The sequence below is a fragment of the Sceloporus occidentalis genome, unplaced genomic scaffold, assembly GCF_023333645.1.
Source record: "Sceloporus occidentalis isolate IW3139 unplaced genomic scaffold, rSceOcc1.0.p SCAF_1, whole genome shotgun sequence".
NCBI classification, from domain to species: Eukaryota; Metazoa; Chordata; class Lepidosauria; order Squamata; family Phrynosomatidae; genus Sceloporus; species Sceloporus occidentalis.
In genome coordinates this window covers 248,228,593-248,256,460 of record NW_028316981.1, presented here as the reverse complement: position 1 = coordinate 248,256,460, position 27,868 = coordinate 248,228,593, and the positions used below count along the sequence as shown (strand labels likewise).

General features: G+C 41.8%; 1 protein-coding gene across 1 annotated transcript; it reads left to right on the top strand.

Moving 5' to 3' along the window:
• Nucleotides 1-27,868, top strand: LMNB1 (lamin B1). The gene is made up of 11 exons (XM_089491435.1): nucleotides 1-671; nucleotides 14,170-14,326; nucleotides 15,485-15,610; nucleotides 16,853-17,023; nucleotides 17,934-18,059; nucleotides 20,691-20,911; nucleotides 21,731-21,956; nucleotides 22,642-22,746; nucleotides 23,239-23,358; nucleotides 23,831-23,947; nucleotides 27,181-27,868. The coding sequence occupies exons 1-11, from the start codon at nucleotides 298-300 to the stop codon at nucleotides 27,220-27,222; spliced, it is 1,785 nt and encodes a 594-aa protein (XP_089347561.1). The 5' UTR covers nucleotides 1-297; the 3' UTR covers nucleotides 27,223-27,868.

Below are 27,868 nucleotides of genomic sequence, written 5' to 3'. Positions count from 1 at the left end.
CATCTTGGCTCGGCGCTGCTCCCGCCCGTTTTGTGTTTCCTTGCGGCGGCGGCGGCGGCGGCCGGGGAGGAGCACCGAAAGAGCCGAGAGGAAGCCCCTTCTTTCCCCGCTTCCTCTCTCTGTCTCTGCTCCGGGCCTCCCTTCCTTCCTTTGTAGCCGGTCCCTTTCCCTTCTCAGCGCCTCCTCCGCCTTTCTTTGGCGCCTTTTCTGCCTCTGCCCGCCTCCTCCTCCTCCTCCATTCCTCGCTCTCTTCTGCAGCAGCCTCGGCGCCGCTTCCTCTCCCTGCCTTCCCCGGCCATGGCTGCGGCGGCGGCGGCCTTGCCCTCGACCCCTGCGCAGGGCCAGCGGGCGCGGGGCAGCGCGGCCAGCACCCCGCTGAGCCCGACGCGGATCTCGCGGCTCCAGGAGAAAGAGGAGCTGCGGGAGCTGAACGACCGCCTGGCGGTCTACATCGACAAGGTGCGGAGCCTGGAGGTGGAGAACAGCGCCCTCCACCTGCAGGTCAGCGAGAGAGAGGAGGTCCGCGGCAGGGAGCTCTCCGGCCTCAAGGCCCTCTACGAGGCAGAGCTGGCCGACGCCCGGCGCGCCCTCGACGACACCGCCAGGGAGAGGGCCCGGCTCCAGATAGAGATCGGCAGGGCCCGCGCAGAGCACGAGCAGCTCCTCGCCAGGTCAGGAAGGAAGGGCCCGGGTCTCCGGAGAAGCATACGCTTGGAACAGACAGACAGACAGACAGACACCCCTTTCAGGGAGATCCAGCCCAACCCCCCCCCCCTTTGCCATGCAGGAAGTCCCAATCAAAGGCTCCCCATCCAGCCCCAGCCCCCTTTCCATCCAGCCCATCCCTCCCCTTCTGCCATGCAGGAAGCCCCTCTCGAAAGAACCCTGGACACATGGCCACCCAGCCTCTTCCTAAAACTGATCTCCAAAGGCCCCACAAGGACACGCTCTTTCTTTCCCTCCACCCCAGTTTCCAGGCTCAACATCGTCAGCCCTTAGTTAACATTAATGTATTGATATTCAGACTCGATATTGTGAGCCCTTGGCTCCAAATGCATCCTCTGCTGCAGGTTGTTGCGCTGGTGCCTTTAAACTGGGTGCTTAAAAGAGGAGTGGGGCTAATGTGGGTCAGAATGCAGATCCTAAGGAAGTGCATAGACTTTCTCCAGAGAGAGAGTTGTGCCCTTTGGATCTGGATGGATGGGGAAGTTGTGTGGATTCTTACATTCCTGGGGAGAGGTATTTGCAGCTAAGAGGTCACCATTTTCAATGACTGTTTACTGCCCTGTTTTGTAGGAATGCATAGGATGAGAGATGCTCTAACTTCATATAGTTCTTTCTCTGACTGCTTAGTTGACTTTTGTGCGCTTGATGGTAAAGACACTGTTGCTGAAAGACTATGGCAATCACTTTAGGAGTCACAAGCAAGTCCACAGCCTCCTTGTTTTATTTTAGACTTGCATTTTATGTTTCCATCTGTTGATAATCACAGATGCTCCTCTCTTTCCCTCCCATTCATTTGTTTCATGTAAGAGTGAGTACACTAGCTTGGCTCCTCCAGCTGCTGCCATGTGCTGTGCCTGATGTGTTTGCTTTTGAATGAATGAAAAGGAAACTGCCCTGTTCTTCCCTCTGGCAGCCTTGCTTCTTCTGGTGATGAGTTTCCGGAGGGCCATTTGAGGAGGAGGAGAAAAGCAAATAGCACACTGTGCGGGTGTGTGACTTTGTGGGGCTGCTGGCTGTGTTCTGATCTACTAACGTATCCAGCCTTGCAGTGTGAATACTGGGGGTTATAGTTCCTTTTTGGTTGTATAATTGACAGTCGCAGAGAAATCTGTTGGTTGTACTGCACTTACACAGCATGCCTGGCCTTTTACGTTGGTGTGAAACGTTAGCTGCAGAGTCAAAGTAGAAAGGAGGCACTTTGTTTTTTTTCATTCATTTAACAAAGTTTGTTATATTTTGTGTGTGTGGGCCTTCAGGTCACCTGTTGACTTCAGCAGCCCCATGGATTTCATAGTGTTTTCTTAGACAAGCAGTACTGGTTTTGTCAGTTCCTTCCTCTGAAACTTAGCCTACAGCACCTGATATTCCTTAGTGATCTGCCATCCAAGTACAAACCAGGACTGGCCCTGCTTAGCTTCCAAGATGAGACAGGATCTGGTGCCTTTAGGGGATTTAGGCCTTACGCTTAAAAACAATGTTAAATACAGTGTCTGAGAGATCCTTTGTGTTTAACTGTGTGCCCATGCTAGTCATTAATATTTGGGTATTAGGTATGCATAAGACCTGAAAATATGCCAGTTTACATCAGGGCATGTGGCTGTCAAGGTATTGTTTTGTCTGAAGAGGCTTAGAAAAGTAAAATTCGCTACGATTTGGTCGTACCATTAGGATTCAAGAACTTTCCACGTACTTCAGATTGAACCACGGTAGAAAACTTTATTGATTTAAGTACAAAATAGTTTGAATCCTTCTTAGGTTCAAACACACTGAAGACCTAATCCAGTTTGAGACCACTTTAACAGCCCTGGGTCAATGCTAGGGAATTCTGGGAACTGTAGTTTTGTGAGACATTTTGCCTTCTCTGTCAAAGCTCTGCTGCCGCAACAAACTAGTTCCCAGAATTTCATAGCACTTAGCCAGGGCAGTTAAAACAGTCTCAAACTGGATTAATTCTGCAGTGTGTTTTGGCTCTATGTATATGTACTACTAATCCTTTAAAAACCATTTTATATTTGTTATTACAAAGCAGTCTGGCAACAGCTTTTGTAACCTAACTTTGTATGTCAAACAATGCTTCATGTACAGTTTTTTTTATTTGTGTGAAAAATAAGTTTTTAAACAAATAGCTTTTACTCTTTTTGAACATGACGCTTTTAAAAGTTTTCTGCCCTCTGTTTTTAGTTCTCTCTTGCTTCCATCCACTCCAGCTGTGATATATCCTTTTTATGCACTGTACGATTTTCAAAAAACACTGTTTTTCAACTCTTGCCTTTGGAGTTTCTCTGTGTTTTCACTAGGGCACCACATTGAATGGTTACATGAGTAGATCGCTCAAAACAAATCTAACCTAGGCTCACATTATTCTGCCCTGACCAAAGAAGGTTGTATTTCATTGGGTTGACAACTCATGAGATTTATAGAGCTCCTGGATGCCCAAGTGCTTCAGAATTCAGTATCCAGAATTTTTATCTTTTGATATTTATCTGTCCTTAATGCTTCATATAATTTCGAGGCAGATAAGATAATCAGTCCCTGTTGATTCTTCTTACAGTACAGTAGTTCTTTCCAGTTCCCTCATGTAGAGAAGATTTCCCAAACTTCATATTGACCAGTGAATTCCATCTAATATTGGATGTCTTCATAATAATGAACACTTCAGTCATTTCTGAAAACTTAACTTTTATTGCCCCGATCTAGTATAGGGGCAGTGAGTGTGTGATCCTCTAGACACTGTTGAACTGAAATCCCCATCAGCTTTAGACAGCTGCAGTCCAACTACCTCTGGAAGGGTACATCTTTATCATCCCTGATCTAGTATAATTATTGCCTTGGAAAACCGCTCAGATATGGAAGTGTTTCTTCTGCTTTTTATAGTGAGAACTATTTTTTTAGAAAAACTGGTCTCTTTCCACAGTGCTGGTGTTTTCCTTTGATACCATGGCTTAGTACAAGAAAGATTCACTTCTATAGGTAACCCCTGGGACAGTCACCACCCCCACACTTTTCTCCAAAATGGACAATCATGTGTCATTTTGTTGCATTCCTCCAGGCCTGTTTTAGACCTCTGGGGGCTCATCCAGTCACATCTAGGTTTTTCGGGGGGTGGGGGGGTGGGGTGTAGAAGGCCTAAAACAGGCAATGTGTTCCCCAGAGGCCTAGTTGCCCCACAATGTGGGCTTATAGCCCATAGCACATGTTGCCCACCCCAGCTTACTGTATATACTCATGTATAAGTCTAGAAATTTAGGTCAAAAATTGACCCCAAAAACTTGAATCGGCTTATCCATAAGTCAATGTAAGTACTGTATCTTAACTCTTATTTAAAAGAAGGAACCATGCCCTGGTGAAAAGCAAGAATATAATCTGTCCTGGAAGCACTGATCCCGCTCTACTCTCTCATCTCTCCAGCCTTAAGAGTGAGCACAAAGAGTTATGTCTGCTGGAATTTTATAAGTTCTTTGACATTGTTTTGCTTTGCTTCATCCTTTAGATCCTTTGCTATATGCACCTAAGTTTTACCCTCAACTTATCCACAGGTCATAGCAAAATCCATACTTTTTGTCCTCAAAATGTGCCCTCGTCTTATACATGAAGTCGACTTATAGTCAGGTATATACAGTAGGTCTTTCTCATTCAGATTGAGATTGGCCAATGTCTGTACCTCAAGGGATTCCAGATTTCTTTTCTGGCAGTAATCTGGAGGCAGAGGTGTGTTGTGTCAAGAATAAGTAAGCTCTAAACTGGTACCAACTGCCGTTCTGAAAGGGTTTCACAGCTACAGAGCATGGGAATATTTGGTGCATTAGATGCCAAATTTGAGAAACCAAAATCTAAAGAAAATCTAAGTTGAGGTAAAACATCTTCCAATTTGACTCTTGCAAATGAAATTGTATGGAAACATTTGACATAACCAGAATAAAACATAATAGACCCCTGCACCTTAAATCTTTGATCAAAGGTTGCAGGGTGATAAGAAAATTCCATACATGTGATACTTTCCTTGTGATATTAGTCTGTATGAATATATGCACATTTTTCCTGGTTCAGCTCACACCTTTGAATTGTTAACTGGCTTTTGTACATTTTAAATAAGAGTTCAGAGGTTTTTTGCTGACATACTCAAAAGTCTTTTATTAACTTTGCCTTGTGAGCAAGGTTTGTAATGGTATAATTTCAGGTGGGCAGGCATTCAAGGTTGGGAAAACTGCTTCTAAACATTAGTAATAGCCTTAAATAATACCTCTGGGTTTTGTGAGAGGAGGTGTGTTAGAATATAAGCATCACTGTTTGGGAGGAAAAATAACTTGACTACCTGCTGCAGTTTCAGGGTTTTGTTAAGCCAAGGATTCATTCTTGGAGAGCCAGGTATGTGTCTCTGATGTTAATGGTTGTGGAACATATTACAGTTGTGCTTGAATATACACAGAGGGTCGACCTGTGCTATTTGTAATGGCGTGCGCACCCAGCGCACATGCACTTGCTATGCGCACGGGGCACGCTCCATTCAAGCCTATGGGGCTTGAATAAGTGCAAGCCTCCATTTTCGCGAGGGGTCCAGAACAGATCCCCCATGAAAACAGAGGGCCAACTGTAATTCAAAGACATAGCTATGTTAGACTGGATCTGTGTGTAAAGGGATCTTATAGCACCTTTGAGACTGAGGGCCCAAACAGACAGGCCAAAATAAAGCTGCTTCGGGTGACTTTGGAGGTATGCTGTTTAAATGATGCATGTGTCCTAAGAGGCCCGAAGCTGCACAGCTTTGGCACAGCTTCTCACCTCTTAAGATGCATGTGTCATTTAAACAGCATACCTCCAAAGTGACCCGAAGCAGCTTTATTTTGGCCTGTCTGTTCGGGCCCTGTGAGAAAAAAATTGGTAGCATCAGCTTTTGTCGACTTCAATCAGTTTCATCAGATGAATGGCGTGAAGTGCCTAGGAACAGACCTTTATAGTTATGAAGATCTTTATAGCTATGAATGTTGCTCTTTTAAGTCTCTTTAAATGCATTCTGTGATAACTGAGTTATGAAGGTTTGACAAATGAACAATACAATATGAGTATCTTTTAGTAGGACCATTCCCAAATTACTTCTCAGTCTTGACAAATAAGTAGGAGAAACACCAACGGCCAGGGAAGGAGAAAAAGCAGCAATGCTGGAAGTTCTGTCCTTTTGCATTTGTGAAGAATTTACAGCACATCTCACTGCCTATTACATTTCATCAGCAGAGAAACATTTTGGAATGATCTTGTTGGGAAAGTAGCATTTGGTTAAAACTATGATTGCTCAAAGATAAATAGATTAATTGATAAACTGCCTCCAGAACAAAAGTTGTGTTAAGTCTGTACTAGAAATAAGATGAGAAATGCTCTTCTTAATCCTTGCCCTTTGTTTTGCTTCTCTTGTTTTAAACTGATCACTAGTCAAATGACTTTTAAAGAGATAGAGGTTTGGGGTCAATTACCTTAGTATTCTTGCTTGTGATTGTGTGCATCGTAGTTAGTTTCTAACTGCCTTTAAAGGACATGAACTACAAAGGACATGAACTACTATCTATATATGTACTTTCAAGTCACTTTGTCAACTTATGGCTATCCCATGAATTTCACAGAGAGTGCATCTACACTGTAGAAATAAGGCAGTTTGACACCACTTTAACTTCTGTAGCTCTGTCCTATGCAATCCTGGGATTTGTAGTTTTACAAGATTTTTAGCCTTCTCTGTAAAAATGCTGGTGCCTCCAAAACTACAAATACTAGGATTCTGTAGGATGGTGCCATGACACTTAAAGTGGTGACAAACTGCATTATTTCTACAGTACAGATGCACCCAGGTTTTTCTTAGACAAGGAATAGTCAAAGATGGTTTGACATTGCATTCCTCTGAAATATAGACCACAACACTAGGTATTCCATGGTGGTCCTCCATCTAAGTATTAGCCAGGGCTGACTCATGATCATACAGGATTTGGTGTCTTCAGAGCATTAGGCTGTCCCACTTTCTTAGAACTGTTTCAGTCAAGGAAGATATATGGTATAGTCCTAAGATCTAACACTTCAGAATGCATGTCTATTTTGTGAATGTGGAACCCAGGGAATTCTAATGTTTGCCTTTCTCTGAAGATGCCAGACACAGATGCAGGTGAAACTTCAAGAATAAACTATTCTAGAACATGGCTACATAGCCCAAAAAACCCACGAAAAACCCACAAATCTTCTAATGTTTGGCTTCAGACAAGAGAAATTGTTCCTCTGCCCTAATATGTAGTGTATTCATTTTGAGTATCCTTAATGCATGTTTGGATTGTGTGCTTTCAAGTCGTATCTGACTTAATGGCAGACCTTAGGGTTTTCACGTGGTTTTCTTGGCAAGTTTCTTCAGAGGGGGTTTACCATTGCCATCCTCTGAAGTTGCGTAGTTGTGACGTGTCCAAGGTCACCCAGAGGATTTCCATGGCTGAATGGGGATTCAGACCTCTAAAAGTTTCCTAACACAATAGATCTACTGTCCTGATCAATCAGGAGCAGGTTCTTAGCTATCACACTAAGCTTTGGAGATTCTTATCTCTTACGGTCTCTACTGAATAGTGTCGGATTGTCCATGAGCCATGTTTTGGATCTTTTTGTATGAGAATCCCTAATGGATTTTGATTGTGTGCTGCTACAACCCTTCCCAGTGCTAGTGTGCATTTTTAACTTTTCCATGGGTGACATGAATTGTTGGTCCAACAGTTAGTACAGTGCACCCGGGTCATATGCTGAAAGCTGCGCAGGGAGAAGGAGTGGTGTGTTGTGTCCCATAAGGAATAATGGGGTGTGTGGCCGCGACGTATGCGCACCACTGCGTACATAAGCCCCATTCATTTAAATGGGGCTCGAGCATAGGGGGAATTCCCTTTACACGGGGAAGTCCAGAATGGATTCCCTGCATAAAGGAAGGGCAGACTGTAAAAATGAAGCAGACAGCTCCATGGAAGAGACATACGCATGGTAAATGCACAACAGTAAGACAAGCAGGTTTTCCTACTTTTGTAAATGCTTTATTTCTCTCCTTTGTGGTGTGTTACTGTGCTGTGGGTAAGGCTTATTTGCTTTCCACCTTTGCTTTATTCCTTCATCTCCTGCATGCTTGTTAATTCAGCTAAACTAGAGAGGGTTGAAGAAATGAGTATTGCTATTTCCATTGTAGTGTCTGTTAGGAAACATGGTGTTTAAAGAGTTTTCTTTTGTAAATCCCTTGTCAAATGTGTTTGCCTAAAATCATACAGCCAGTGGTAAGCATGGCAGTTACGCCTTTTGAACATTGTTTTGCAGAAGCAAGCTGTGCATTAGTAAGTGTAGGTATTTATAATCTTTAGCCCTTTTTTAAAAAAAATCCCTACAATGTTTCAATAATTATTCTCCCATATTTTAAACTTTCAGTTAAAACACAAGCTAAATGAAAAATAGTGTACTTAAAAGTAACACTATATAATGACAATGTGTCTCAAAGTTCTGCTCTGCAGCTATTGTGTGTTGTAACTACAAAAAACCCTTCACAGAAATTGCACAGCTGCAAATATGAAAAATTGCATCTGTTAGTTGGTGAGGTTTTAACTTCCACCATAGGATTGCCAGCTGCTAAGACATTTTGCTTACATAGCTATGTAGGCTTTTTAAAAATCATAATCAACCAGCTCCAAGCACATTAAGATTTCTCTTATTCTCAGATAATTCCTCCTTTTCTAGATTAGAACCCATATTTTTTAAAAGACAAATCCTAGTGAAAATTCATGTTCATTGGCTCTGTTGCTAAGACAATTACTCGATTGATTCCACAAATGTTATTTGTGGTTCAGCTGGTGCACAGTCCAACTGTTTAGAATAAGTAAAGTTGGAACAGCTGTCCTGAGTCTCATACTACTATGGTAGATTTCAGTTGAGGACCTTGTTTGACGAGTTAATATGGTTGGAAGGAATATTTTTCCTTTAGTTGCGGTGCAGTTATATCAGCAAATTCATGTATCTCTTGTGCTTATAGCCTGTTTTACATTGGCAGAAAGCTTATTTTCAGCCAGTACATTTGAATCTTTTCTGGTTTTGAACTGAATTTCTACCTGAGTTATATGATTAGATACAGTTCTTCTCTTTATTTTATTTATTAATAATTCTTTGATTCACCATACAGCTAGTTAATCTGCAAAAAATCTTATGTGACGTGCCATATGAAGTGTAGAATTATAACAAGGTGCTCTGACAACTTTCATCTTAAGTACTGACTAAAAACCTGTCATATTTTTCATCTTCATTAGACCTTTCCTGTTACCATAATGAGGCTGGAGTTGGTCATGAGAGAGCATCACATGTATCCCTGTTTCACCTTTATAATGTCTGAAGAGAGTTATAGTAGCTGGCAAAGTGTAACCTGTGACAATTATGGCTAATTAGCTATTTGAATTAGGGCGCAGAGACTTATCTTAGTGTTCCTCCAGAAAGACTATTTGGTGGGTAAGTGGAGATGATGAAACCATTCTACTCAAATGTGGGGATACAATGTTTAAATGGATGTGGAAACTTAGGGACTATGCAGACTGCACGCCACAGTGCCGATCTGGCCTTTCCAGAGTGTGAAAAAGAGCTGCAAAAAACAGCTCCTTTTTGTGCCCTGAAAAGGGTGCCATAGCCATGGTGCCACAGCTTTATGGCGCTCCTTTGGAGCTGCGTTGTGTGAATGCAGCATCAGAGGAGCGCTGTAAAGCTGCGCGCCGTGTGGTGCAGTACCCAGGGGTGGAGCCTTGGCATGCATCATATGGATGCTACGCCCTGACTCCACCCCAACCCAGCCATTAAGGCTGGTCTGCACCAGGCCTTAATTTCTGATAATGGGGCCTGGCTTGCATTGCAGTGAACAATCAGCTGCCTGCTAGCTCAAAATTACATTATTATTATTATTATTATTATTATTAACCTTTATTTATAAAGCGCTGTAAATTTATATAGATCATATAGTGTGGTTCCCAGCCCCACAAGCCTTTGTGCTTGCCCCACTTTTCCTTATCCATTGATACACTGAAACTGTAGTTTGAACATTCCTGATGACCTAGAATTGTAAATTGGCATCAAAACCTGATTTACAGCTAGCTTATGCTAGAGAAAATTCAAGCCACGGTTTCTCAGTTGGATAACATAGCTGAGTATGTTTTCACAAATGGATAAGTCCTCTGTAGAGCTGATTCTCCAAATACAAGTAGGAGCACTTGAGCTCCTTTCCCAGTTCAAACTATTGGCCAAAGGCAGACTTTCACCCCTTTTTTTCACCCAGAAATTGACAACACACTAAAATAGGATTGCTTACTAATAATAGGTGACTGGAACACTATAGTAGGAAGCAAAAAGGAATAAAAAACTGTAGGAAGATTCAGACTAGGAACAAGAAATGAAACAGGAGAGCGACCAAATAGGATTTTGTGAGGCCAACAATCTGTTCATTCCAAATAACTTCATACAACCAGAGAAGAGACTATACAGTGTGCCCACGTCATACACAGGTGCATTATACACTGCTTTCAGCATATGCTGAAAGCAGCGGTGCTTCTTCTGGTGCCATGGCACACGTGCACCACCGCGAGCACAAACCCCATTACTTGTAATGGCGCTCGAGCATATGCGCTTTTTGTTTTACGCGGGGGTCCTGAACAGATCCCCCGCATAAAGCAAGGATGCACTCTGTGTGTATGTGACTTCACCAGCTGGTCAGTGCAAAAATTAGACTACATAATTGGAAGTGGAAGCTGGAGAAGCTATTCTTGCGGCCAAAACTAAGCCAGATGCTGACTGCAGCACACATCTTGGAACTATGCGGCTGTGCAGACCGCCCCAAGAGGCAGCCTGTAGCTGCCTCCAGCTGCACCAGATCAGGGCTGTGGCAACTGCACACCGCAGCCCTGATATGGCCTTACCAGGGCACACTAGCCATGGCGCCACGGCTTTAAGGCACTCCTTTGGCGGTGCATTGTGTGAACACAGTACCAGAGGAGCCCTGTAATGTCACACACTATGTGGCATGGTGTGCGGCTTCAGGCCACCATGGGGCAGAGACGGGGTGTGCATTGTATGGACGCCACACCCCGATTCCGCCCCCTGGCCAGCCTTAATGGCTTGTCTGTACAGTCCCTATGTGAATCAGAGTTTAAAGTTGAAGAACACAAAATTGGTCATCATAGGCAGGTTACAGACCGCCGAAAAGCGGCGCTCTGCTGCCGCCAGTTACTGCGTCCAGGAACCGCGGCAGCCAAACCACGCGGTTCCCGGACGCAGCAAAGAAGCGCCAAAATGGCGCTTCTTCTTGCGCCCCGGATGGGACACCGCGAGGCGCTACTCGCACACTCACGGCGTGCGGACACTATGCGTCCAATGCGTCAAAATGGCGGCGCCCATGTGTATAGGGCGCCGCCATTATTACGCCCCGTCACATGCTAGGGTTGAGGCCGGTATGGACACTAGGTCCATGGCCAACCCCTAGCACGTGACGGGGGCGCCGCAAAGGCCCGTTTGTAAAGGGCCACACTGAAATACAATCTGATGAACATCTCAACAGAGTTTACAATATGAGAAATATTTGTTTTACTAAGCATAATTGACCAGGAAGCAGGACTACAGAAGCCAGGGACATAATCATGGAAGAATGCAGGAAGATACTATCTGTGGCCAAAAAGAAAGAGAAGAAACAATGGGTAACAGAAGAAATCTTTTCATTAGTAAAGCCAAGAAGCAAAAGAAAAGGGAGCTAGGAACAGAACCAAAACCATGAGCACAGCTGTTCATTGACAGCTAACGTGCAAGGATAAAGACAACTACACTTGTCCCTCCATATTTGCTATGGTTAGGGGCACAAGACCCCTATGGATATGGAAATACGCAAATAACAAAAACACAAAGTTTTTACCTTAGAAGACACCTCTCTAGGTCCTTCAGCACAACTCTGTGGTCAATGTCTGACAGACCCTGACCATAGAACTGCACTGGAGGAGCTACAAATGACTAGTAGAGCATTCTGTCTAGGAATCTCTAGGTCTCTCCGTGCAACTTTTAGTTAAAGTTAATAATAGAGTTGTACTTGAGGAGGATCTAGATATTCCTAGAGAGGACATATTAATCAAATCTCTGAATAATCAAATCTGCAAATATCAAAGCCGCAAATATGGAGGGATGATTGTATTATAACAATTAATACAGAGAAGTAGAAGACAACAACAAAAAAGGTGGAACGAGAGACTTCTTCCACAAGATCTGGGAGCTCAAAAGGAAATTGAAACCAAGGGTGGGGATGCTCAATGATCAGAATAGGAACATACAGTCCTCCCTCCGTTCTCGCAGTTTTCGAATCCGTGTCCCTTGCTTATGTGTGAAGGACTGAGAGCAAATAAATGGGGCATGTGCCCGTGCCTATATTCAAGCCAATGAGGCTTGAATATAGGCAAAACTCAGTTTTCACGAGGGGTCCGGAACGGATCCCCCGTGAAAAAGGAGGGGCAAGTGTACTACACATTCAAGACAAAATAAAAAGACAATGGAAAGAATACACACAAGAGCAAAATAAAAGAGTTTTAAAAATGATTGACATGTGGAATGAATAATCATATGAAGATGAACCCCAGATTTTAGGAAGAGTAGAAGCTGCATTTAAAGAAATTGGGAAGAATAAATCACCAGGAACAGACAGTATTCCAAATGAACTGCTACAATCCATACAGACAGAATCAACTCTAGTGTTAACTAAAATATGCCAACAAATATGGAAAACTAAACAGTGGCCAACAGATTGGAAACGATCAATATACATCCCCATCCACAAAAAAGGACATGAAATACTGCAGCAATGTTCATAGCAAGGATGCTACTTTTCCATCTCATCCCATCCCCAGCACCTTCAAATGACCAATACAGATTCTATAGTAATGAATTTATGGCAATAAAAATGTTTGAAACTGCTGAATATTTTGCATTTGAAACTCTATGCTTGCCAAAAGCTCTTCAGCACTTTATTTTTTATTCTATAAAACAGAAGCTGTACTTAATCATAGCATCTTTGTGATCTTAATTATAACTTCTGTTCTGTTTGAACAGAGAATTTTCATGTTGCATAAACTAGTTCACATGAAAGTGTTACGCATAGGCTTATACACTGATAAAATCATGCAAGATGGTCATTTTTTAAAAATTAACCACAGTCATCCCTCCTCATTAGCGTGTAAAGCATACATGTATTTTTGTATTCACAGATTACTGTATTGCTGCCACTGCTGGCCTGTACACAACTAAAAAAAGTTCTCTCTAGGCCTTTACAGGTCCTCCACCATGATTCTGTGGTCACCAACTAGTGGAATTTGACCATAGAATTGTATTGGATGACCTAGAAATGCCCAGACGTGTGCTGACAGTAAAAAAAAGTTCTTATATTCACAGTTCCTCCACTGTTGTGGGGATCCTGCACTCCTGACACCTGCATATACTATAGGGGACCCTTCTCTTATGCTCCAGGACCCCCCTCCCCACGTAAAGGAAAAACGTGTATGCTTGAACTCCATTAGAAATAATGGGGCTCATTCTCGCGACACCGGTGCTTGCCCAATTACTTCTTCCGGGGCACGGCAGGGTTTTTTCTGGCGCGGCTTCCTTCCATGTAAGGTGTGCCCACATATGACATAGGCACACTGTATAGTAAAATGAGAATTAAGTGTTTGTTCCATTTTTAAATTACAGCGCCCCTGCATCATATGCGGATGCACCATATGTGGCTTTCAGCACACAATGAAGAGTCAGTGGTGCGCGCACCCATGGTGTACCGCATGCTCGAGCCCCATTCGTTTTAATGAGGCTCAAGCAAACACAGAACTTACCTTATACGGCAGGGTCCAGAACAGATCCCAGCGCAAGGCAAGGGTGAACTGTAGTATAAAATAATACTGAAAAATGAGTTTTCTTGAATAATAAATGCTAAATAAATTACTTCAGAAGTTACAAGTTGAAGTCTTTCGGCAGCTATCTAACTCTAAACTTGTGGAATCTAAATATCCATGTACAGGTATTGCAGCCTTTTGTCATTAAGCAAGGAAAAATATTTCGTGTCTTTTCCACTGTATTTGATTCATCTTATTCAACTGAATGAGACCAAGAACAAATCAAGTCTGAATACTCAGTAGAAGCCAAGATGACTAAATTGAGGTTTTTGTACTTTGGACATATCATGAGGATAAGTGAAAGGCACTAGGAATGGAGGCAGACCTGACTACAAGTGGATTGATTCAGTCAAGGAAAACACTACCCTGAGTTTATAAGACCTGAGCAGGGCAGTTGATAATTGGTTTGAATATCTTTCATTCATAGGGGTCATCATAAATTGGAGTCAGCTTGATAGCAAATAACAGTAACAGACTGAACGTAAATTCTCTGGTTTGATTTTAGTTATGGAAAAAAAGAATCTGATCTTAATGGAGCCGTGGCTAAGCTTCGAGAGTTTGAAGCAGCTCTGAATACTAAAGAAGCAGCACTTGCCACAGCTCTTGGTGATAAGAAGAGTCTAGAGGGAGAACTTGAGGATTTGAAAGATCAGATTGGTCAGGTAAGACTTAATCAGTTTTTACTAACACACAGTTCTCTTTTGTCATATTTTGTTGCAGATTGCATTATCTTGGTTTAGGAACAAGGCAGTAAACTACCGTTACTGGAACTCTTGTAATTAAATCCAAACCATTTGATATATCTTACAGTCCTGCATAATGGTCTCCTTCACACGAGGTAGTTATGATTGATGCTGCTGCTGGGTTTGAAGCGCATGTAGTTCCCTCCTATTCTAGCTGCAAGGAAAAGATGAGAAAATTTTGTTTCTGACCACTGTTTTGGTTTGCAACTGAACCATAAACTGTAGTTGAACTTAACTGTGATTATGAATTAGGAATAACTAACACTTAGCCTTATTTTTAAATACCACTGGTCAGTCTAAAGTAGAAATGAAGGCTTCTGAGCTTACAACTCCCAACTGCTTCAGGGTGATGGAGTAACAGAGTGCAAGTCCCATCAGAGATTCCTCTATCTTCAATTAGCAACTATAGTACAGGTCCACAAGCTATAAGCTGCAAGTGTATAATACATTTCTAGAAAAGACAGGAACAGTTGTCAGTGAGCACAGATATGGTACTAGTCCCTTTCACATTAGGGGGGAAAATGTCAGTGCCTCACATCAAAGACACACTGGAATTTCCATGTTGCAACCACTGGAACAAAATCTCACAGCCCAAATGTCTTCCAAAGGTGGAGGTGGACTGAGGCTGGAGGACATTATGGGGGCTGGCATAATTTGGAATAGTCACACTTCAATGATTCAGAAGTGCAAGATCAGTAGGAGTTTGTACACGAAGCTTTGAAAGTGGGCTGTTCTGTAAATCTTCTAAGTGTAACATTGCTACTGTATATAAAACTAAATTATTATTTTGTTTATATGAAACAATTGTCCTTTTTAAACCACCTTAGAAGAAATTTTCCTTGAAAGATAGTATGTATGTACTTTAAATAAACATTGTCATACCCAAACAAGATTGATGTATTTGGAGAAACTATACAGTATAAATCACTGATTAAGAAAGACTGAATTTACTTCAAACCATTAGGTGAACCCTTATGTTCTACATTTGGCCAGTTCTGTGAGTGCTTTGTCAGGTATTGCTTTATTTTATTTGTCAGTTGTTTGCTTAGTAATATGCCTTTAAAATTTCTTTTTAAGCTTGAAGCTGCTTTAGCAGCTGCTAAGAAACAACTGGTTGATGAAACATTACTGAAGGTGGATCTTGAAAATCGCTGTCAAAGTTTGATTGAAGACTTGGAGTTTCGAAAAAATATGTATGAAGAGGTAATACTATTCGATGCTAAAGTAGGGGTTGGGAGAATGTGACCTGCAGGACACATATAACAGCAGCAGCTTGTTTTTGAGGGCCCAAGGCCCCCCAGGAATCCCAAAAAATATTCAGAAAAAAATCAAAAGAAATCTCAAATGCCCCTTTAGACCACACAACAAGCCATATTTTTGCCCTCTGTTCATCTCTTGTGAGCCAGTGTGGTGTGAGCATTTGACTGTTACTCTGGAGGGCAGAGTTTGAATCCCTACTTGACCATGAAAAGCCACTCTCAGTCTCAGAGGAAGGTTAAGGAAAGCCACCTCTGAACAAATCTTGCCAAGACAACCCTGTGATAGGTTCACCTTAGGGCCATGTAAGTTGGAAGCAACTTGAATGCACAATTCAGTTGTTGGCCCAAGAGAAGTCTGTACATAAATTAAAACCCTGTAGTGAACTTGAAACAGACTTTTGTTGACTTAGGCGGGTTACAAACCGCCACTTGGGTCGTCCGCAGGACGTCCCATTTTAAAAAAGGGGCGTCTCTTCTAGACGCCCCTGGCTCTAATATGGACTCTGTCCGTACAATATGGCGCTGGCCGTTCCACACGGCCGGCGCCATCTTTACGTATCGGACGCTGTGCGTCCGAACGTGTCGCGGCGTCTGTGACATCGCGAATGCGCCCCTGGCGCCTCACAACGTCACAGAGGCGCCACTTAAAGAAGCTCCATTTTGGAGCTTCTTTTTCGGTCCGTGCGGGAGCCACGCGGTGTGGCTGCTGCGGCTCCCGCACGGAGCAAACGGCGGCGGCGGCAGACCACCTCAAAGCGGTGGTTTATAACCCGCCCCACTTTTTCAGAAAAAGTTCTCTGCTAGGCTTAAACAGCCTGAGGGAGTAGAAGTGGAGAAAATGCGGCTCACCACCTCTGTGGGCATGAGGGGGCATTTCCCCCCTAAGACTACTTTTTTGATACAAAAAATGTATTTAAAAAAATAGGTGTGGCAGGTTGTGTGGCTCTCCAGTGCCCTCTGGATTGTCAGAGCAACCCCCCAGTCATTTACTGTTGCCCACCCTAGCTCTAAACTATTATCTTGGAGGAAGTTTTATAGTATCCTGAAAGGAAATTTTTATGACATTCCCTTGAAATAGTTTCCAAACATGTGCTCAGGATGACCCAAGAGGGGGGTTGTCTTACTAAGAAATTTTTCCCATAGCAGCACTTGTAACCAAAATGTAATTTTCTATGTTCATTCTTAGGAAATCAATGAAACAAGAAGAAAGCATGAAACTCGTCTTGTTGAGGTGGATTCTGGGCGGCAAATAGAATATGAACACAAACTGGCCCAAGCACTTCAGGAAATGAGAGAGCAGCATGATGCACAAGTGAAATTGTATAAGGAGGAGCTTGAAGAGACTTACCATGCCAAAGTATTGATAACTTGCTCTTGAATATCTTCACATTCTAATAACTTTGTTGAAAAGCTTTGCAGTACAATTATGTCTGGATGCAAACTTTAATTTAGATTTTTAGTCCAGCTAGCTTTTGGGTAGGTAGTCATGGGTTCAAAAACAATGTTCCAAATAATAATAATTCTTTTAAAGTATATCCAGCTGATACAGCCTGATCTATCAATGTTCAATGTGCAGTCTTTTTATTTGGGTAATAGAAAAATGGAAAATAAATAGTATTAAAAGAGTGCACTTATTAAATGTACCCATATTGGATACATTCAGAGGCAACAGGTAAGCATACTGATGTATACTGGCTGACCATTCCTGCCACGACAGTCAGATCAATATTCCACAGGCCTCCTGTCTGTGGTATTTATTTATTTATTTATAGTATTTATGCCCCGCCCTTCAGCCCTGAAGGCTATCAGAGCGGCTATGTATATTGCAGCATCAACCTGACAGATTCACTTTTCTGGTGAAAAATAAACCAGAGTTGACATCAGAGATTGTGATAAACAAGTGATAGAATGAAGTTGTGGCTTGTCGGGCTGCTTTTGTAGCTGTAGTAATCAGGCAGTTTCAGCAGCCAATTGCCTCATATGTGACAAGGCAGAATACTTCTAAAAATCTTCCTTGTTGCTTCCAAATGCAGTCATTGAGTAGATAATTTCTTAAGAAACTTGCAGTCAGACTAAGGGAGTTATTGGAAATTAAAGAATTGCATATTTTCTGTGGTTGAAGGGTTGTCTCCCAGGAAATATTACACATGTTCTTAGCTGTCAGAAAAGCTTGTTTGGCAGATTTCCTGTGTTGCATAGATTTTTTGGGTACAAGTGCTTATTTAGTTGAGACCAAGTGTGAGTATGTTCTGCTTTCCTTTTTTCAGCTTGAGAATGCAAGGCTCTCCTCTGAAATGAGTAGTTCTGCAGCCAACACAGTAAGAGAGGAATTAATGGAAAGTCGTATGCGCATTGACAGCCTCTCTTCCCAACTTGCTAATTTGCAGAAAGAGGTAAGTGAAATATACTGATCTTGTTATTTTGTTAAAAGATAAGTACTTCTGAGAACTTTATGTATTGCACAAGAAACATCCCAAAATGCTCCAGGTGTTTTTGGCTGGGTAGTGTGTCTTGTCTGTTGAAGAAAGGGTAATCACTGGCTAGACTAGCTATATGGTAGGAAGGAGGAACACTTCAACCAATGCCTAGTTTGAACCACTTTGCAAGGCAAGAGATAATTGTGCCAATCTTTTAATGTGTCAGTGTGTGGTGTTTCTGTGCCTTCTCTCTAGCTGCATGTTCCTTGTGCTGTCACTTTGAAAGTAGGCAGAGAAGATGAGGGGGAAGGGATGTCTCCAGAGCCCAGCTAAGCCAGTGAGTGAACTGTCAAGTTCTACTAAGCCCTCATTTCCAAGTTCCTAGAATGTGAAATAGAATATTTGCTTTCAGAAAAATTGCAGTAGGGTTCTGCTTCAGTAACCTGATCCCATTTAAAAGAAATGGCATGTTCGCCCCCCCCCCACACACACACAGACCTTGTATAAGCTCAGAACACAGAAATGTATGCAATATGATTCTGCTTGTTTAAGAATTTTTACTAGGAGTGGGACACTGTCCTTTCTCTAAATTTCGTACATACATTGGGAGTTACCCATGAAACTTGAAATCAAGTTACTTGATTTCAGTAAGGCCTTTGACAAGGTTCCTTATGACATTCTTGCAAACAAGCTTATAAAATCTGAGCTAGACATACATACATACATACATACTTTATTGCTTTTGGCCAATGGCCATTGCAAAATCAAGGTAATAATACAATACACATAAAATTTCCGTAAAAACAGTATACAACAAATTGTATCAAATAGCAAACATTTAGCATTAACAATTGTGGACAACTTAGATAACATGAATATGTTAAAATCCACAGTTGGACCCTTTTAGATCAAATTATCCCCATTACAGGGGACAGCAATCTCTGCTATGTATTTCTTCCTAGTCTTTTTAGCAGCAAGAGCAAACAACGCTACACGCCAGGTCACATATTTATCTGTGTCCATAAGGAGGTAGAGTACTTTTTCTTGAGAGTTTGAAAAGATTTTATTATTGATTAAGGGTAAAATAAAACGTTCCCTAGACTCTTTATACAAAGGGCAACAGGTTAAATAATGTACCAAATCCTCTAAATATGGGCAGCCAACAATACTGCCCATGTTTTTGCCCATCTTTCGTAACCTTTTTAAGCCTTCCATCTCTTTCAGCTGAATCAAACACGTTAAGTCTCAGTTCTGTGAAGGCTCTATGCAATTGGGCAAAAATAAGACTGTCAAAATAATCCGGATGATCACAAAATTGTCTGAGGCTATAATATAAAGGGGCACATGGAGATTCATGGATGTGAGGGCGATCTGGCTGCGACATCTGTCACCCCATTGATCGCCAGGGTTGATTCGGCTGATCTGGCAGGTGTCCCCTTCCTCGCTGCTCCATGTGTGTCCCTCCTGAAGCTGCATGCTCAGTGGAAGAGGACGACCATCCTAGATAGAAGGAATGTACCGTTCTTCAGTCAAGGGTATACGATAGCTGCACTCCCCTGCTAGAACCTCCACTAATACATAATTGACTGATATAAAAATGAGTATACAAGGTTGTATTCATGAAGATGATTGTAGAGGTTACATTTATAGTATTCTTTTAGCATATTTGTGCATTCCTCTGTTAAGTATAGACCAGGCCATTTGAGTATGCTCAAGTGAGTTACATTTGCTGTTTTCATTTCTAGTTGGAAGTATAAGCAATTTCTCCAACTTTACAGTGATGTTACTGATAATAGAATGAATAGTCCTCTGATTAATATTACTGTTATTTTTTTATATGAGCATGCTGTAATTTTTCAGAAGTGTAGTATTAGGCACAATTCGCTTCCCCAAAGTTATCAATATTCGTTGTTACTTAAAAATGTGTAAATCTACAGTGCTTAATAATAATAATAATAATAATAATAATAATAATAATAATAGGTTTTTTTTCTTGTTATGGTTACCAAGATGTGCATCAAGGTGTGAAGGCATTAGCTGCTCGTATTTCAGGAGTGACTGAACAGGATTTCCTGTGTTCAGGGTCAGGCTTCAGGACCCTTTCCTTAAACTAGAAAAAACCAAAGTTTTTGTGCATTACAGATTATTTTCGCAAAATTTCCTTTATTTTCATAACTATAGTGGTGGCAGTACCAACAATGTCAGCTCATAGTACAGAATACATAGCAGAACACATTTTAATTAATTGAATTTAAAGTTTCCCCCTGTATTTAACTCTGCCTTCGTCTTAGGAAAGCCTATCATTAAATGAGAAAATACCTGAAATCTTGAATAGCATGAATTATATCTCTTTTCCTGTAATGAGCTGGTTTTGTAATACTTCAGTGACTTGCTTGATTTAATCTTGCACAAGATAGGAAATGCATCATCTCTGAGTTCTCCTTGCTTCATGACTGTAGTGAGAAGCTTTGACACTTTTAATATTTAGAAATACAAAAATAGGCATTTAGAACTAAAAACGAGATGTATCCCTTGCTTGGCATTTTGTATTTATGACCCTTTTTGAGTATTGGGTTTCAGAAGTTGTTTTCTTTCTTTTATTTAAAGTCTCGAGGATGGCTTGAGAGGATGCAAGAACTGGAGGAAATCTTGGCTAAAGAAAGAGATAACTTTCGCAGGACTCTTTCTGACAAAGAGAGGGAGATGGCAGAAATAAGGGATCAGATGCAACAGCAGTTAAATGATTATGAGCAACTGCTAGATGTAAAATTGGCTTTGGATATGGAAATCAATGCATACAGGAAGCTCTTAGAGGGTGAAGAAGAAAGGTAAGAGCTAGTTTTTATTGTTTGAGGAAGTTGCAAATTAAGCTAAAGATCATGTAAGCAGAACTACCTGGTCAACTCACTTCAAGTTGACACAGCCACATTGAACGAAGAGCAAAATGAATCTAGATTGCATGTGGGTACCCAGATGTTTTGACAACTGGAGATTGAAGATGGAAAGAACTCCGTTCCCAAGTTTGTGTCCCAGAGTGGTTAATGTTTCCTTATGAAGTGGGACTCAGATTACAGTGAAGGTGCTGCTTTTAAAATAGAGTGAAGCTCCGCTAGTGGGTGAGAAGCCTGCCCTCCTCCCCAAAGGCTTGACATACAGGAACTACATCATCCCCCCTGTCCTGATGTTCTCAATGGTGGACTGAACAAGTTTTTGATCTTGTGAATCCAAAGCCACTTTATTTCCCCAGGCTGTTGTAGTCAATTTGCACCGCCACCCCAACCCCACACATCCAGCAGAACAGGACAGGCTGCCACCAATCTGCCTGGGCTAACATGAGTTGGCAGTCTTATGATGCAACTGGAGATCTTCTCTGTTTCTCCCCAGTCCCACTTAGACTCTGCCTGTGTTGTATCTTGGTCAGACGTCCTGCATGCTTCTCTCCACCACAAAAAACAATTTGCTAATAAATGACAAACCCCTCTCTCAAGGCTAGCTTTGGGTCTTGAAAGCTCTTAGTCTCTATGGAATGTACTCATTTGAAGTCCAGTGCTGGAGACCAAACTGAATACTGGTTCACTCTACTTAGGAGAAAACAGGGGAGAGATAGAAGTGTTTGTGGTGTTCATGGATTTTCTCATCTTATTCAGGTTGAAACTGACTCCCAGCCCATCTTCTCGTGTAACAGTCTCTCGGGCATCATCGAGCCGCAGTGTGCGTACCACCAGGGGGAAAAGGAAGAGAGTTGATGTTGAAGAATCAGAGGCCAGTAGTAGCGTTAGCATCTCTCATTCTGCTTCTGCTACTGGAAATATCTGCATTGAGGAGATTGATGTAGATGGGAAGTTCATTCGTTTGAAGAATACTTCAGATCAGGTACACTTCCCTTCAAAATAAAGCAGTGGTAGCTTACTTCAATTTTGGAGTTTATAAACATACAGATTATATTCTTCTATGTGCCTGCAGTAGGAAACATAGAGTACAATACAGTAAAAATGTTCCTGGATCACATATTTTATTAATAAAATAGATTTGTTTAATGCAGTTGATCTGTAAATTTTGTAAATAATTTTGTGGTGTGATGTGACACAACTAGAGCAGCATGTACTACATCAAGGGAAGAACTGTTTTAGTCCAAGAGCTGATTTCTGTTTCAGAGAAATTCTCAGGGTCTGAATTCCAGTGATTGGTGAGTCAAAGGGAAGAGAGTAGGAGCAAAGTTACCATCATATATTAATGCTCACACTGCCAGTAGGTAAGCCATGAACCAGTAATTAATAGGCATTGTATCCTTTTTGAATGGGTAGGACCAACTACAATACAAGACTTGGAAAATCATCAGATGACATGATGGCGGAAGATCCCTTAGCTGTTTGGGAAATCCTAGAGAGCTGGATTCATCTCTAGGGACAGAAGTTCCCCACCTCTGAACTTTACATAGTAATACATTAACAGGAAGCGCAAAGAGTACATAATAGTTTACTGTTTCAGCATTTTGAATAACATAATATACAGGAAAATAGCGGCTTAATATGAAAACATTACCTCTGCTTTTGTTTAGGATCAACCGATGGGAGGTTGGGAGATGATCAGAAAAATTGGAGACACTTCTGTCACTTATAAGTATACCTCACGATATGTGTTGAAAGCAGGCCAGACTGTTACAGTAAGTGAAAATTCATTTGTTGACTATAATCCTGATTGTAGTTCAGAAGTTTCCCACACTTTCCATGCTATGAGTTTTTAATTTTATTTACAGAATTGCGGTGATTTGTTAAAAAGGTATAAATGTATAGTTCCAATACACAAGTATCTTTCTGTAAATGCATGTTCCCCAACTGTCTGCTGTGATGAGAATATGGTGGCAGAGAAGAATCTAAATTGAAAGAACGTTGGAGATGAGTGTGTGTATTAAATTCTCTACTATCTCCTGATCTCTCCCATTAGATGTCCATTTGGGCTATTTCTCCTTTTGCTACCGCTGTCTAGTATTCCTTTTCATTATGGATCAGCACCTTTCAATCAAACATTCCAAAATTGTGTTTGCACTCTAATTTTGTCCTTTTATATGTAGTCACTAGTAGAAATAAAAATTGTATAGATCTTTCCGGAAAATGTACTTGCATGCTATTGTTATTTTTCTTCCTCCCCATCCCAGATATGGGCTGCTAATGCTGGAGTAGTGGCCAGTCCTCCTTCTGACCTCATCTGGAAGAACCAGAACTCTTGGGGTACTGGCAAAGATGTAAAAGTTGTCTTGAAAAACTCTCAGGGAGAGGTAATGTAGAAAAAATGACTCAACTATATTTAAAACAATATAATTTGTTTTCATAAATACTGTCTGAATTAAATGTATAATTCCACTTGAAGAAATAGTGTGCTAGTCAGGTCTTAAATGGACAACAGAGGTATAAGTTTTCAACAGGCCTAAAATTTTCTTAGGGGCTGTACATACAGCCCCTAAGGGGCGGCATGCAGCTGTCCCTTAACCGGATTGGGGCTGTGGCAACCTCAAGCCGTGGCCCCGATCTGGCCTTCCGAGTACGCAAAAAGAAGATGCAAAAAGAAGCTCCTTTTTGTGCCCTCTGGTGCACCGTCTGGAGCGGTGTGTGGCATCAGTGCACCCTGGAGGCGGGATTGGGCGTGCACTGTGAAAACACTTTTTGGCCAGGCCTTTTGGGCCAGTCTGGATAGTTCTTTACTTTAGAATTGGAAGCATTTAGTAATTGAATATCTGTGTCTATTAACAGGAGGTTGCTCAGAGAAGCACAGTCTTCAAAACAACTTTACTTGAAGTTGAGGAAGCAGACGAAGCAGAGGAAGAAGCAGCTGAAGCTGTGGAAGAGGAAGATCTATTCCACCAGCAGGTACCTTAACTCTTGAATGATAATCTTCAACATACTAGTTTGCTGTCTAATAGATAATAGAAATACCAAGATAAATCAGTATAGATATATGGGTGTATGGCACAAGTTATTGATGGCTCTGTTGCTGGCTGTATTTGGGTATGTTGATTTCCTATCCACAAACTTTGCTGTGGACACGGAATTTTTATTTCCTACAGTACATTAGATTCTTGTTCAAATTAGAAAATACTCCAGATGAAGTGACCCAGTGCATATTACTGAGTTAAGTTACTTTCTAAGTGTGTGTGTATATGTGTGTGCACTAGTGCATTATGTGCACACATACATACCTCTAAATATGGGAAGTAAGGGCCTGAACAGGCAGGCCAAAAGAAAGCTGCTTCGGGTCACTTTGGAGGTATGCTGTTTAAATGACACACGCATCTTAAGAGTACAGAAGTTGTGCCAAAGCTACGCTCTAGTCCTTAGGACTGGAGCATGGCTTTGGCGTGGCTTCCAGCCTCTTAGGATCATTTAAATAGCATACCTCCAAAGTGACCCGAAGCAGCTTTATTTTGGCCTGTCTGTTCGGGCCCTAAGTAAGAGGGATTTCTGCATGGAAGATCATATTATTATTATTATTAACCTTTATTTATAAAGCACTGTAAATTTACACAGCGCTGTACATACAAACTTTTAGTTAGACAGTTCCCTGCCCTTAGGCTTAACAATCTAAAAAGACACGACACAAAAGGCGAAGGAATGGTGGCGGGGAAAAGGATCAGGTCCAGCAGTTCTTCTCTACCTCCGAGGCCTGGACCAAGACAGATGGACTGGAGGGAGGACTTGGCTTCTTAATGGATGGTCTACTCTCACTTGGAGGCCTCTCTCCCCTCAAGATGGTGGTTGGAAGGAGGGCTCTTCTTCTTTCAGGCGAGGCCTTTTGTTGCTGGCCTGCCTCTCCCCCCCTCAAGATGGTGGTCGGAAGGAGGGCTCTTCATATTTCCAGGCAAGGCCTGTTGTTTCTGGCCTGCCTCTCTCCCTCTCAAGATGGTGGTCGGAAGGAGGGCTCCTCTTCTTTCAGGCGAGGCCTGTTGTTGCTGGCCTGCCCCTCTCCCCCTCAAGATGGTGGTCGGAAGGAGGGCTCCTCCTCTCCCAGGCGAGGCCTGTTGTTGCTGGCCTGCCCCTCTCCCCCTCAACATGGTGGTCGGAAGGAGGGCTCTTCATATTTCCAGGCAAGGCCTGTTGTTGCTGGCCTGCCCCTCTCCCCCTTCTTATTTGTAAGAAGTAAGCTTTTGTGGTGGGTCAGGAAGCCAACAGGTTTCTCTTTCTGAAGTTAGAACAGGTACATTGAGTGGTACAGTGCACCTGTGTCATCAGTGGGCACAATATACACAGCTTTCAGCATATATTGAAAGCTGCGCTGGAAGGAGCAGCACCATGTGCCAGAAAGATGATTGGAACACGTGCGCCACCGCCACAGGCACCAGCCCCATTAGTTTAAATAGGGCTCAAGCATACATGGAATTTTCCTTTCCGTGTAAGGGAAGGGACCACTGCATATCAGTTATGTACACCGCTCACATTTAGTTTTAAAGTCATTCAGGGGAAATTCTCTGTAGGACAGAAGAATTGTCATCTGCTCAGTCTGCTTTCCTCACATACATTTTGCACAAATGAATACAAACAAGAAACGATGCTCTGTCTCTTAGCGTTGCAGTTGTAATATGTCCATGCCAGAATATTTCATTGAAGTAAAGGTATGGCCATAAGAACTTGCTCAGTATCTAAATATCTTAAAATACAACAGTCTTAATTGTTTGTGAAAGTTATTATAGCAGAAGAAAGCATTGTGAGGGCAAAGCCTTTAATTAGTAACATGACAATCTCAGGAAAATAAACACCCATTTGTATTATTACAGAGATAGGAATAAATTCCCAAAGTTTATCAGTTTTGACATAGAAATTAATAGATAAATAAACACACTGGGACTTGAGGTAATTATCTGGATAGTCTTGTGTATGATAGTGAATTATCCAAAACATATATGGCTTGAATTCCAAAGCTCCTAGTCATAGTCTTGAGCCTCTAGAACTCTATAGTTCGTCTCAGAAGCACTGTCCTAAACATTTTGTACTTAATTGATTAACTAGATATAGTCTAGTTGGGATTACTATTTGGATCTAGTCCATACTGAACAAGAATTTATTTGGGTCTGTTATGCTGTCCTGGTACATAAACAATACATTGTAAAATTTGAAAGAATATGAATCTATTGTACAACAATGACAAATAAAAATCTAGAGCAGTGGTCCCCAAACATGTTTTGGGCTAGTGCCTCCCAACACCTATTTCTTGATATTCGGTATATTGTTTGTGCAGCAGCCTCCAGTCAGCAGCATCTACCTTAGTTAGCCACTGCCATCGCCTCCTTTTCAGCCTCTCATGTGTGAATTCAGCCGTGGCCAGACCTACTCCTTCCTCTCACCCACAATGGCCTTACAGCAAAAGGAAGGCCAGCTGCTCTGCTGTTTCTTCCAGAGTAACTGGGTATAAAGGGAGAGGCTTCTCTCTGGTGAGGAAGGACTCTCAATCCTTTCCCAAGGCAGACATACCTTCTCCACACAGCTTCAAGTTGTCCACATGCATGTGCACATGCACACACACATTGGTTCCTCTGCTGTGTCTTCTCTCAGCCTATCCATCAAAAGCAAGCAGGAGTAGCAGTGCAGCTGCAACCTGGCAGCCAAGTCCTGACAAAACTCACAAAGCTCAAGCAGGGTCCCAAGTATGGAAAACTTTTCTGCTGCTGCTTCTCTTGCCATATGTTGTAACTATTCATCCCCACCATGGTCATAAGGCTGCTGATTCCCCTTATTTTTCTTGTGTGATAATACTTTGACTGAAGCCCCTGCCCTGCTGCTCCTTCTCCCTAAATCTCCCCCTCCCCCCAAATCTTTCCACCATGCCAGTTGGTCGCATACCGCCCACTTTGGGAGCCAATAGAGCCTTATAGGTCCAAATGAATTGGTTTGTATTCTGTTTCCATCACACACACACATACACACACACCACTTTTAATGGAAAAGTTGACTCTGTTACCCCCTGCCTGTCCCAGTACTATAGGTTACCAAAAATAGGCAGATTATTTGTTATACTACATAGCATGCATCTAGCATTACAATTGATGAAAGAGACTTAAAATGCATCTGGTATAGTCCTAATTAAAACTGTTTTCCTCCATTTAAAACAGGGAGATCCACGAGCCGCCAACAGAAGCTGTGCAATTATGTAAACTCCAGTCATCTATATTTCTCAATTATGTTAATCCTTTCCTGCAGAAGAGAATCTCCTTGGAAGCACAACATATTTTTGTATTTCCTTTTGTGAATTTTAAAGCTGTGTCTGGCCTTAATTTCCTTTGTCACAGAGATGGAGGTTTTTATAAGTGAAACCATATATATAGCTTTTTGAAATGTGAAATATCAACACTGAATAATCTTTTTTCCTCAAGAACAGACCTCATTTTTATGCTGGTCCTTTTTTTAATATTCTCATTAAAAATAATAAACTACTGTGTGTGTGTCGGGGGGGAGGGGTTGTTAGACTAGCCATCTGCTCTTGTCCTTTTACATCCTTAGGTGCTTTTTGGAAGGGGAGGGAAAGGTGCATTCAAAAAAGTCTTTTGTACTGAAAACTTTTGTATTTTAGCAATCAAGTTACATAAATTTTACTTGGAACATTTGTAAAGAACATTGGCTATCAGTTGCATCATAAATAGGATGAAGAATTTGAAAAAAAATCCTTTGCTAGTTTTACTTTATTTAGATACTAAATCAGGAAATGCGTTTATGTTAATGTGCTAGGTGTGTTTTTAAATTCTAGTGTAACTTGCATTCTTTTTTCATGTGGAATTAACAAATAAAAGCTATCTTAAAACA